At 42.2% G+C, this 13460-nt stretch overlaps 1 protein-coding gene across 5 annotated transcripts; it reads right to left on the minus strand.

Annotated features, from left to right (window-relative positions):
• Positions 1 to 289: 289 nt before the first annotated feature.
• LOC110503597 (5'-3' exonuclease PLD3) lies at positions 290 to 7304 on the minus strand. 5 transcript variants are annotated; one of them, XM_036961551.1, is made up of 13 exons: positions 7166 to 7304; positions 5523 to 5628; positions 5327 to 5423; positions 5189 to 5239; positions 3821 to 3978; positions 3466 to 3646; positions 3250 to 3367; positions 2977 to 3104; positions 2491 to 2691; positions 2179 to 2318; positions 1900 to 2065; positions 1695 to 1794; positions 290 to 1530 (listed from the first exon to the last, which is right to left on the minus strand). In XM_036961551.1, exons 3-13 carry the CDS (start codon positions 5351 to 5353, stop codon positions 1343 to 1345), a joined length of 1458 nt encoding a protein of 485 aa, XP_036817446.1. In that variant the 5' UTR covers positions 5354 to 5423; positions 5523 to 5628; positions 7166 to 7304; the 3' UTR covers positions 290 to 1342. The 5 variants fall into 5 exon arrangements, with proteins under 5 accessions (XP_036817446.1, XP_021437684.1, XP_036817445.1 ...); XM_021582009.2 differs by having other exon boundaries at positions 6896 to 7299; XM_036961550.1 differs by having other exon boundaries at positions 5523 to 5745; positions 6896 to 7299.
• Between the last annotated feature and the right edge of the window lie 6156 nt (positions 7305 to 13460).

Below are 13460 nucleotides of genomic sequence, written 5' to 3' on the forward strand. Positions count from 1 at the left end.
TGAGGGCTTCCTACAGCTCCTCTTATCCAATGTGATCTCCTCAATACACAAATCAGACACTCTGCCAATGCAAAGCAGGCCTGAATATACAAGTAAACCCACTTTTTAAAACAGTCCTCTGAGAATGTTGTCGTAATGAGTTTCATATTGATTGACTGCACAATGGATAAATAAATGTAATGCATGCAGTCTTGCAAATTTTACTCATGCTAATGAAATAAGAGAGGGAGGATAGACTTAGTTATTCTAAACACTTGTGCATACAACTGCTAAAAATGAAATGATAGACAACTGTCTAAATTCAATTTATTAGGACATTGCCGCATAAAAGGAAGTAGTGTGTACAAAATGCAATCAATATCGTACAATATTAGTGCTTGCCAAATAATACGCAGTGCAGTGCTTTTAAACACTTATTTTGAGTTGCATTGACAACATTCTCCACTGCACTGCTCACATAAGACACTCTCCACGCAGTGCAAATTCCAGAAAAATACGTTTTCTGGACTTTAATGCACACATATGAAATCAGTTACTGCACAATTCTATGGCAAACCTACTAGTTTGAAAGGAAGAAGGATTCAGAATGATTGAATATATATATATTTTTAAACTAGTCTAGGCTACATAGAAAAACAAGGCACAACACACCAATCATACATAAAATATAATAAAAAGGATCAAACCAGCATGCCTAGAAACATCAGTCCAAACATTCAACACATAACATAGCAATTTCCCTGAGATTCACTGGGATGTATTCCCAAAGAGTTACCCAAAGTTCATTAAAAACACACAGGCTTGTGTTTTGATCGTTGAGGTGATAAGACACACTGACGCTGCAGAGGGCAGCATAGTTTTACCCATCTTCTGGTACAGTACATATCTACTGCTACTCCTGCAATTATATACAAATAAAAAATAGTGCTGCAATTTAAGAAATCGTCCCAGAAACTGCTGCTGATTAGAACTAGTGTACAGGGACAGAGAGAAGAAATGTGCATACTTGGCAACAACAAAAAAAACAAATTGGGCTTCGAATCCAGTTTCGACATGCTATATTGGCCTGCTTACATCCAATTCCTCCCCATGCTGGCTTGGAGGACACAGGCCCTGCAACAGTCTAGAGCGGCGGTTCCCAACTCCAGTCCTCAAGTACCTCCAACAGTACACATTTTTATTGTAGCCCCAGACAAGCACACCTGATTCAACTTGTCAACTAATCATCAGGCCCTCAATGAGTTGAATCAGTTGTTTTTTTTGACGGGGATACAACAAAAACGTGTGCTATTGGGGGTACTCGAGGAGTTGGGAACCACTGGTCTAGAGTGTAGTATTGTATCTAACACACCATTTTGAGGTCGGCGTGCTGGTGGATTGGGGTGCTGTAGGCGGAGTCCCAGTCCCTTTCGAACACGGCCTGTAGTTGTGCCTGGACCGTAGGCTCCACTGACTGCGCAGCCGTTTGGTTCACCACCAAAGCCGATCCAGCAGTGTTCACAAAATAGTCTCCAGACCAGTTAGAGGTACCTGGTGATCAATGGGAATCACAATAGAGTTGCATTTTGTAGTGCATAGGATCTGGTATGTGCAGAAATTCTGAGAAGTTACCTCTGGTTTTAACATGAGAAATTGTTGATTGGAATGATACAGAAGCATGACTGGTGCATATGCTATCTAGGAGAGAGAATTACCTATGTAGGCAACCCTGTCTGTCACCATGTACTTGTTGTGGTTGACTCTGGCAAAGGGGATTTCTTTCTGCTTTGGATTGGCTGGCACAATAAAGAGTTTCTGTAAACAGTGAAGAGTTTATTATCCAACAATTGCTCTTCTGGAGGAGCTTGACATACTAAGGATGATAAGTAAAGTGCATGAGTAGCGAGAGGTCCTACTCACCACCTGGACATCCAGCTTGGCCTTGGGTTCCTGCATTGAATCCAAGGCTTTCAGGAAGGGGATCATGACAGGCGAAGTGCTCGCCCAACAGCTGATGAGCAGGCGCACCTTCACCCGCTTCTCGTATGCCACACGTCTGATCTGAGTGTCAATTTCTGCCCAGTAACTGCAGTGGGCGCCACACAGAAGGTTAGGCCTTGTGTGCTTTATTAATTATACACTGAATACATAAAAATCGCAAACTTTGGTGAGGTTAATACATTAAAATAGAAGGCTTACCGTTTGGGTTGTGTAAACTCCATGGTGGGCAAGTAGTTCATGACAGCGATGTAGACAAACTCCCGTGCGTCCTCCATCACACTGAGAATAGACTGCAGGTCTCTGGTTCTCCCGGCAGCACAGAAAGATGGTGGAGAGCTCTGAGGGTACAGCACAGTCAAATGAAATATAGTAGTATGCTGAACAAAGGACCAGAGAAAATGAATATGGAGAATTTCATAACCAGACTTCACAAACCAGTCCAATTTGTATTATATGATCCAATTATTGGATTACTTTCTCTGAAAATGTGCACCTTCAGTCAATTCTTACCGACAGATACACGCTGGAGGCTGTGCCGTTGAGTGGCAGCTGCAGGGGCGTGTCCTTATTGTAAGGAGTGTTGAAACTGCTGGGCCAAGGAGAAGGGATGGGTGTGTCTTTTTGCCCAAGGTACCAGTAGGCCTCGAAGATCTTCTCCAGGTCTGCAGCCAAGCAGCTGCAGTTGTACACCACAGCCCCCAGCTCCTTCACCTAAACAGGACAGCAACAGAGGACAAGTTTCACAGATTAAACCAAAGCTACCTTCCCTCCACTTGATGTGCTAATTTTAGACAATACCCCAACACTACAAACTTGTGATATGTTTACACTAGAAAAGAACAAGGACATGTAATTACTTCCTCCAAAAACCACAAGCATAACTCTTCAAACAGTTTAAGGAACTCATTTTGAACAATGGATGTTTTTATTTACAAATAAAAACTAAACTGAAATTATGGGGGTGAGGCGGGGTGTGAGGGCACAGAGAAGACTCACCTGGGTAAGGGACCTCCAGTCCATGTTGGCACTGCCAATATAAATGTGCTTGTTGTCTACTACCCAGAACTTTGTGTGAAGTACTCCAGTGGTCAAATCCCGCATGTTCACGGCTCTTACATCAGCACCTGATAAAAATGAGCTACCATTATCACAACAAAAAGCAAACAGAATAATACTTCCTTACTGTAGGTCGCAGCTTGATTGGTGTCAATTTAACTTTTGCAAATTCAATGGAATTGAAAACATAAATGCAGTCAGAGAAACCCTTACCAGAACTTTTTAAGAGATTTATGTCTTCCTGAGGTTGGGACTCTGTTGGTGTATTTACAGCGATGCGGACAGAGAGCTTCCGAGACACCTGAACTAGCCTATTCAGGACATCCTCACCCTATTGATAAAACATAACTGTTTAGACCAAAATAACCCACATCTACCCACAGGTTAGATCTGACATTGCATTGGCTGCCAATCACAGAACACACTCACCTGATTCGCTGTTGGCTCGTGAGTGCCTGTATCTTTGTTGGTGAGCGTCCAATAAAAAGACGCAATGTCCACGCTACTGCGAGCCTCACTAATCAGGTTGAGCCAAGCCTGGTAGATGGATGGGTTGGTGACACTAGAGTTGAACTCTAACCCCTCTGGGATGCTCTCCAACAGAACGATTCTGGAATAGAGAAAGGAAGCGTCAGCGTTTTACTACAACCTTGAACAGTTAATGATAGGACCTGTTCTGCAAAAAATGACCATGGTGGTTAAACACGCAACCACAAATGAGTTAAAGCTGCAGAATAATAGAGTATGAACGAGCAGAATAAGATGTTTACAGTGTCCCACTCACTTGCAGGGGTCGGTGCAGGTGTCAGCGAGAGGAAGTGGGAGCTTGAAGCCGGGCTTGTTTGGGGAGGAGTTAACCACGGGAAGCAGCAGGGTCTGGAGGAACAGGGCAGCCAATAGCAGAGTGGCCACTCCAGTGAGACCCAGCAGACACCTATAATACTACACACAGAGGTGGCTGGATCAGGAGCACAGTCATGTAGAGGTGACCCTGACCAAAGAGGAATGAGATAACGGTTATGGAACAGAGGTTGTATATAATCCCCATGAGTCCTGTGAGAATCTGTTTGGGTAAAGGACTATTTTGCCTCTGTAATTCAGTGGTTGTTGTTTTCAGTAGTCCATAGGAGACACATTCACACAACAAATTGCATTTCAAAACAATGCCCGAGTAGATATTTAGCGTTGAATGTCCTGATCAGTCCTGATGTTCCCAATTGCCAGTTTGAGTCAATTCCTACAACTCCCAAGATTCCCCTCTCTCTAACTGGCTGGTTCCTCGAGTTGTCTGAGTTTAGAGTGAAGAAAAGTATCTAACAGCCATGCTCTGTGCCCTCTCAAGTCTCGTCATTAAGCAGCCCAAGCAGAGCCATTACTATGGCTATTCACAGACACAGGCAGAGCCAAGATAAGCTGAGCGCATGCAGAGCGAGCAGGGTGCAGGTGACACCCAGAGAGGAATAGCTAATGGAGGAAGTTATTTCGGGTTTTGGGTAAAAGCAATCTGGCCTGGGTAGGGCCTGAAGTTCGCTGGCATGGGTAGGGCTCAGGCAGGGCTCTAGAAAACATTGGTCACAGAAGATCACTTGAATTACGCGCCCAACATCAGTTGAACAGCGCAAGAGGTGAAGTTAGCCAGTGTAACCGATGTGAAACGGCTAGCTAGTTAGCGGTGGTGCGCGCTAATAGCGTTTCAATCGGTGACGTCACTGGCTCTGAGACCTTGAAGTAGTTGTTCCCCTTGCTCTGCAAGGGCCGCGGCTTTTGTGGCGCGATGGGTAACGATGCTTCGTGGGTGTCAGTTGTTGATGTGTGCAGAGGGTCCCTGGTTCGGGGCGAGGAGAGGGACGGAAGCTATACTGTTACACCAGCGCGTGCTGCTTTCTGACAATCACTGGCACAGAAGAGCAGGGCGGAAGTGCAAAGTCTCACATGCAACTTTTTGATAGCTTATGATGCAACCATATGCTAAATGATGATATTTCCAGACTGAATGCACGGTGGATTGACTAGAAATACACGTGAAAATTGATTTAGGGTTTGACTCACATCCTTGGCCATTGACTAAAGTGTGTGTCTGACTGTAGGTTTGAATCATATTTTGACACCATTTTCATTAGGTTACTTGGTAAATATCATTAACGTTTGATACCATCGGTCCTTTCCTGCAGGACTCTTCTCTCCTGGACTCCACATCACACATCTGCACCAGAAGAAGATAATAACAAGTTAGAAAACTTAGACAAAATTCTACCAAAACTTACGACAACAGTACTGACAAAAACCTCACCTTCTCGTATGGAATATCAGAAATCATTGTTACAGAGTATTCTCTTTGGACAAAGTTCTTCAGGATTCTGATCAGAAAATGTAGCTCAGAAAAGGCTCTAAACGAAATAGAAGAAAATGACATCAAATCATGTAAGACCAAGCTATATTTTTACATTTTAGTCATTTAGCAGACTCTCTTATCCAGAGCAACTTACAGCAGGAATTAGGGATAAGTGCCTTTCTGTTTGATGTTGAAGTGACAGGAACATTGTTGAGCTGTGTCTCTATGGTGCCTGATGAGTGACCTTACTCACTGTGCCCCTATATCACAATGAATGGCGGAGTACAGTACTATGTCAGTAATGTTATTCCAGCCACGACACACCATTGTCTCCACACTGCCTCTGCCCCTCCAATTCTATGGGAGCGTGTCAAGACCTATTCATAATAGGAAAGTTCTGGGCGTCATTAACAATATAGAAGAAGAATGACTGATGTCAAAGCTACAGGCCAGGAGTATTTGCAGGCAGGTGTTCACGATAATGCACAGGCCTATATGGTGCACACTATAGATATAATTTGACAAACAGTAGGAGAGATCCTTCAGAGCACATTTTATGGCTCAACGTTTAATTTGTAGAACGTATTTCACATGCTCATGACTCCAATAGGAAAATATGCGTTTTCTGGACAAAATGTTCCAGAAAAGCAGAAGCATTTTAGATATGCTGAAACATCCGTTTCTGAGGAGAAGTTAAATTAGCTGTCTCCGGGCTGCAAGTCACGTCTCAACTGAGGGCAGGGCTCTAGCGACTATGAATACGCTGTCAAGCTACAAAACTTAAAAGGGCAGAACATGAACAGAATCACGTTGACCATTTTGGTTAACACACAACAATAACAAGTGCTTTTAGTCTAACAAATGACATAGTGTTGGTGCTAAATTCAACAGGGAGCCTCGCACAAAACATGTCTGTTGTGGTTGGCCTTGTCTGTTTCTCTCTTCGTACGAATCTAAATTTGCAGGGAAATACGAGGAAGAATGCTTATGGGGTGAGTCAGCGTTAGAGAAAATACTGTTTCTTTCAAGCTTCACCCTTGAAATGGTTCTTCAACTACACCATGTCATTATCTTCAACTACCATGTCATTAGGGAAGATAAGATTACTTTTGGAATTTGACCCATGGTAATTGGCAATAAGTCATGGACAAACACAAGTTATGCGTTGTTCCCACATCCATGGTATAATGAAATAAAGACTGATAAGACATATCGTTTCAGATGTTATGTTTACGTTCCTCTTTCTCCCTTGCCAGTAAATTGGAGTGCCGTACCACGAATGAATTGCCTATGCACATTGAAAAGTGATCTGGGTGGAATACCCAGTGTAGACCTGTGCCATTTGCCTGTTTTTATTTGCTGAACTTGCCAGTCAAGTAGATATCATATTGCATGAGTATTGTACCCGTTGATAATGAATATACCTTCATCAAAAGGTTACAGCGATAACATTGTTTGGAACGTGCCTAGATGATCAAAGGCTATATAAGCGAGTAAAACAACAACAAAGGGCCCTCATATCCATACCTGAAATCATGTGGCCAGTCCGTGTGAAATCTTTCATGGAGTAAAGTATCGTTAATGTTATTTACCGGTTACATGTGGATAAACAAAATGCAATGCCAGAATGAGAAACGACCAGAGCAAAACAGTTCCAAATAGGCTACATCGTCTCGAGCTTGTGGTCATGTGAACAAGTCTAAACAACCAATGAAAATCCAACCCAACGTCATATGTGAGGCATCGCAGTCTGAAACTAGTTCCCCTACATACTGATATTGACAAGAACAAAACTACCGGGTATGTTATCTTCGGCCCGGTTCAGCCAATCCGGTAAATGTGGCGGAGTGGTTAAAATAGTCTGTCGCCTTGTTAACGCCAAAAGCGGATGTCGCGTCACAGGCTCTTTTTCCACTGCCCCCGAAAACCAGAAGATCCCGTCGTCGGGGACTCTGCAGGCTAGACAGAGGCTATATCCATAGAGATACATAGATGACTCATCTGTGGCATTATAGTGTCTGTGACAGGATGGCCGGCGCCATTGAGGCAATCTCCATTTGGAAGTAGTATTTTATCCTTCACGATTAGATGATCCCTTCTGATGACCCAGTTGGACATGATACCAACAGGGTCACCAGGAGGGATCAGCCAATGAAGTTGGAAGTCCCACCTAGTTGACTACATTAAAATGGTGGAAGACCTCAATGGCGCTGCCCATGCTAAAATAGCTTTTTGACCACTGGAGGCCTCTATCCTACTCTATGGCTACATCACACCAAAAGCTCCTCACTGCACTCGCGATGTACTTTGAAAACCGAATGAGGGCGCTGTAAGATCAGAGCAAATCCTATTGGGTTTATTCTTGGCAGTGCCATAGAAACCTGTTGTTTACAGACAGACATTATTGGATTATCTGTCAAAAGAAGAGCAGCAATACGATTAGGCTAACCCTTGACTGTGGAATAATGAATTGTATCAGGTCTAATAATCTAAATATAGGCCCACTTATTCATCATGGCCATGTAGCCTATGCTCATGATACACCTATAACTTTTGCTAAATGTATTTACACATTTTCAACATATGTTCTACTCCAATGTAGCCTAGGCCTAAAGGGGCTTTATGTCTAACCCTCTCTAAGGGAGGCAGTAGGTATATACAGTACCTATTATGATGGCCCATTTTATCTGATTATACTGATTATGGCAACAATCCACAACTACTGTGACTGATACCAAAAGCAGGTAATGCGTAGGCCAAATGGAGAAGTCCCTTTTGTAGTGTGTACTCTCCAACAAAGGTGTTATGTCACAAACTCAATAATGGCGCCGCTAAAGACCCCAACTCTGTTCAGATTAATGTTGATCATAAACAATAGGCAAATATATGCTTATAATAGCAAAAAAGAACAATCATCTATACATCATCACACACGCACACACACACACACACACACACACACACACACACACACACACACACACACACACACACACACACACACACACACACACACCCACACATGGTTTATTTGATCATAAAGTGTTGCGTAATTGGCTGCGTCTTTCAGTGCATTGAGGCAAGGTGCGGGAAAACGAAGCGGTAACAACGTCCCCGGGGAGGGGACAGCGGTGGAAGGGCGAGGCCCTCGGGAACTGTTGCTCATCCAGGATACGATCCGGTGAATAACTCTGAAACTGCCGCTCATCCAGGATACGATAAGGTGTATAACTCCTCGCGTCATACCAAGTAACGATACTTTCTCTATGAATTATTCTGTAGGTATGGACATTGTCCATATACTCGATGGTGCTCTGACCAGTTCTAAATGGTGTGATGAAAAAGTACATATATATATATATATATATATATATATATATATATATTTATAAATAAACATAAGTAAATAATGATCACTTGCATGTGAGGGAAGTGACGTTGGATAATGTAGACTATTGTTTCTTGTTTTGCTTCTCTTAGGCCGACTGCAAGGCACACGTATTAATGGAAATGTTTTAAATAATTCGTTTAGAATAGATCTAACATTTTTATTAGGCCAAATGATGTGAAAAGTCATACATTCAAATATTTAGGGTGTTTTTTTTTTTTTGACAGCCCAGAGACCAGGCAAGACCAAAATGTTTGCCTACTGTTTGGACGGTGTCTGCGGGTCCTTTCATGTGAACCCGGTGACCCCCCCTCCCACGACAATTATCCCACCTGAGAGTCAAAGACGATACATACCTATTCTGATATAACTTCCCGTTCATGCCCTCGAGGGTTGACCTGACATTTGTTTAGCCAACGGCAAACCAGACACACTCCAGGTTAGAAGACTGACTAGGGCCTAGCCTAACCCAGATCGAACACCTGCTATTGTAAAAGGAGTTTCACCTGCTTAGCCTACCCATCTGATTCCTTCTTGATGCAGGAAGGTATTTCGTAGGCCGTTAGTACAGTTATTCAGGACCATGACAGAATAACACAGTTTGCGCAAGTGAAGGTCTATTATGATCAGAGGGATGTTTATTTTCAGAGATCACATTTTAGCCTACAAATCAGAACAATGACGTATCAAAATTAATCCTGAGGTGTATAGTTTCCAATCAATTTACTAATAATAATAATACTTTTAAATTTGTAAACTGCATTTCCGACGCTCAACGCGCATAAGGTAGAAAACAAAACGCAGACAAAATTTGTCAACCATACATTGAAAAGCAAGCACCATCATACCATTACCTACTAAAACAAAATACAGACTTTAATGGCTAATATGCCGAAATCACTCTGCCATTTCCTGGTTGCAAAAATTCGAATAGTTTCCCTAATTTCAGTTTATCTGACAAAACAAGCAATGAATAGTGTAGAGAATCATTGTACCATCTAAACCGTTGGGAAATATATTTTCAATAACCCAAAATATTTGATTTTCAGCTGTTTGAAGCTGGTGTACAAAACACAAAGTAAGAAAAAAAACTAAACTTAAGAATTAAAAGCATAGAAAAAGCACCTATAGACCAGATTACCCGCTTATGAGACTTGCCTTCAATTAGAATGGTAGAATGGCAGATCTATAACATATTTCTATGTGAATTTGGTTGGGTCACCCCAAAAATTCACATTGCAGATTAAGCGGTCAAACATTAAAAGCTAGCTTGAATAGGTAGGTCTTCAGTTGTGTTTTAAACAAGGAAATTGAAGAGGCCTCTTTGACATGTACTGGTTTGTTGCTGGTGTGACCAGGCTGTTTGAGTCTGATAATCATTGTGTGCGTACTGGGGAATAGTTTGCTAGAAGTTGGCATATGTATTTAGGTGCATCACCCTTGAGGGCCTTAAAGGTGAGCAGCAGAATCTTACATTTAACCCTGTATTGAACAGGAAGCCAATGAAGGTTGAATAAAACGGGTGATGTGTTTTTCTTTGTGTAGTTTGTGAGAGGATCCTGGCAGCTGTGTCTGGATCATCTGAAGTTGAGACAGGAGCCTGACTGTGATTCCTGTCAGCAGTGCATTACAGTAGTCAAGCATAGATGTTACTAGGGCACGTACAAGTTTCTCAGCATCCGCAGTGGGCAAGAATGACCTGATTTGAGCGATGCTATGCAGGTGGAAAAATGAAACTTTCTTGATGCTGCTGATGTGTGCTTCAAATGAGGGGCTTGAGTTTTGCTTACTTGCGGTTTGATGTCATCCAGAGGTAGTTAGAATGTGCTCATCTTTCTCCGTGCACCCTTAGAGCCAATAAGCACAAGCTCTGTTTTGTTGCAATTCAATTTTAGGAAGTTCAACTGCATCCATCTCTTGATTGCATCTAGACAGTCTGTCAGTTTGGTTGTTAACGTTTCAGTGTCCCCTTTTGTCCTGACATATACACTACTTGTCAAAAGTTTTAGAACACCTACTTATTCAAGGTTTCTTCTTTATTTTTACTATTTTCTACATTGTAGAATAATAGTGAATACATCAAAACTATGAAATAACTAATATGGAATCATGTAGTAACCAAAAAAAGTGTTAAACAAATCAAAATATATTTGAGATTTGAGATTCTTCAAATAGCCACCGTTTGCCTTGATGACAGCTTTGCACACTCTTGGCACACTTTTGGCACACTCTTGGCATTCTCTCAACCAGCGTAGTGTATGTGTGCGTCGTCAGCATACAAATGTGTAGTCCAAATCCTCTGATTAATATATCAAGTGGCAGCATGTACCATATGTAGAGAACAGGAGTGGCCCCAGAACAGAGCCCTGTGGGACTCCTTAATTTGACCCTAAATATGTTTTTGCTTTCCACAATAGGCCTACCTACTGTAACCACATGGGTGCCAGAAAGTCTGAAAGAGGAGGGATGGAGATGGTGAATTTGCTGAAGCTTACTAGTTCCTCTCTGCAAGGGATGGTTATCCAGTTGATAAGGTTAGGTTCACTTGATGGATGCCCTCTCACAGTGTGAAATGTCTGTAATCTACTTGAGGCTGAAGACTAAAACTAAATCATTAGGCTCATACAGTCTACCTTCCTCAAGAACAGTGTAGTTAAAAAGAGACATCTCCACTGTAAAACTCCCCCCCAAAGCTGATGCAATATCCTGACAGAGGAAAGGACACTTTATTAAACTATCTTTGCAGGCAAATAAACCCTTCTTTGGAAAGCTGCTTCAAACAAATCTCCGACCGACCACAGGAGAGAAAAAACCTGTCAAATGTTTGCGTTTTGGTGGTTCCATAGTGATAAATGTAACCTGGTTTATGTAGGTGGCCTCTGCAAAGTGTACACCTTCACAATAGGCTCTTTGCACATGCTAGCTCAATTAGCATGCTGGTTCGTGGGACCAGTATAACTGTTCAGGCCAAATGAAAAGCATACCGAGTACACTCTTGAGTCAATGTTGACATAGTGTGATTAAAAGTCTAGGATTGGTGGCCGGGCAGCTATTGTTGCACCTATCAGCAGTGGAAAAGTCCTCACCTTTGCCTTTTTGGCTTGACTTTTTCTCTCTATCCAGAGCATTTTTTTTATTTCATTTTTTATTTCACCTTTATTTAACCAGGTAGGCCAGTTGAGAACAAGTTCTCATTTACAACTGCAACCTGGACAAGATAAAGCAAAGCAGTGCGACAAAAACAACAACACAGAGTTACACATGGGATAAACAAACGTACAGTTAAAAACACAATAGAAATATCTATGTACAGTGTGTGCAAATGTAGTAAGGTTATGGAGGTATGGCAATAAATAGGCCATAGTGGCAAAATAATTACAATTTAGCATTAACACTGGCGTGATAGATGTGCAGATGACGATGTGCAAGTAGAGATACTGGGGTGCAAAAGAGAAACAACAAAAAATAATCGTAGGAGGAGAATGACTGTCAATCTGTGGCCCTTGAGGTGTAGATTCAAGGTCTCATTCATGTTTATTTCCAAACCGTTGGGTCAAATGTAGTTTGAAAATTAGAGGGCAGGCAAAACCAGACATCAAATACCAAGAATATCAGAGGTGATATCACCAGACAGAGTGATAATAAATTCATGTGAGAGGCACAGGTGAATGTGGCGGGTTGGTGAGGGGGCAGGGGGCAGGGGGCAGGGGGGGTGGGGGCGGCATTACCATGGAGACTTCCCTTATCGCAGACAGGGTGAGTCAGAACCCACTGACGCATTTCCCCTCAGTGGAGCTGTACTCAAGTCCTTTCCCGGTATGTGACCTGACCGAGGGAACCTATACCTTTTCGCCCCTCTCTCTCGCCCCTCCCTCACCTTCATCCCCTCTCTCCCTTTACTTCTCACTCTCCCTCCCTACCTCTTTCTCTCAATTCAATTTCTATTCAATTTAAGGGCTTTATTGGCATGGGAAACACATGTTTACATTGCGAAAGCAAATTAAGTAGATAATTAACAAAAGTGAAATAAACAATAAAAAAAACGTTCCAAAAGAATGAAGACATTTCAAATGTCATATTATGCACAAATAGTTAAAGTACAAAAGGGAAACATAAATATGGGTTGTATTTACAATGGTGTTTGTTCTTCATTGGTTGCCCTTTTCTTGTGGCACAAATTGTGCTGCTGTGATGGCACGATATGGTATTTCACCCAATAGATATGGGAGTTAATCAAAATTTGGTTTGTTTTCGATTTCTTTGTGGGTCTGTATAATCGGAGGTAAAGGGCAACATTTGGCAGGAGGTTAGGGAGTGCAGCTCAGTTTTCACCTCGTTTTGTGGGCAGTGTGCACATGGCCTGTTTTCTCTTGAGAGGCAGGTCTGCCTACGGCGGCCTTTCACAATAGGAAGGCTATGGGTATGTACATAGTCAAAGCTTTCCTTAAGTTTGGGTCAGTCACAATCGTCAGGTATTCTGCCACTGTGTACTCTTTGTGTAGGACCAAATAATATTCTAGTTTGCTTAGATTTTTTGTTGATTCTTTCCAATGTGTCAAGTAATTATCTTTTAGTTTTCTCATGATTTGGTTGAGTCTAATTGTGTTGCTGTTCTGGGCTCTGTGGGGTTTGTGAACAGATCCCCAGGACCAGCTTGCTTAGGGGACACTTCTCCAGGTTCATCTGTCTGTAGGTGATGGCTTT

Source organism: Oncorhynchus mykiss, chromosome 24, assembly GCF_013265735.2.
Source record: "Oncorhynchus mykiss isolate Arlee chromosome 24, USDA_OmykA_1.1, whole genome shotgun sequence".
NCBI lineage: Eukaryota > Metazoa > Chordata > Actinopteri > Salmoniformes > Salmonidae > Oncorhynchus > Oncorhynchus mykiss.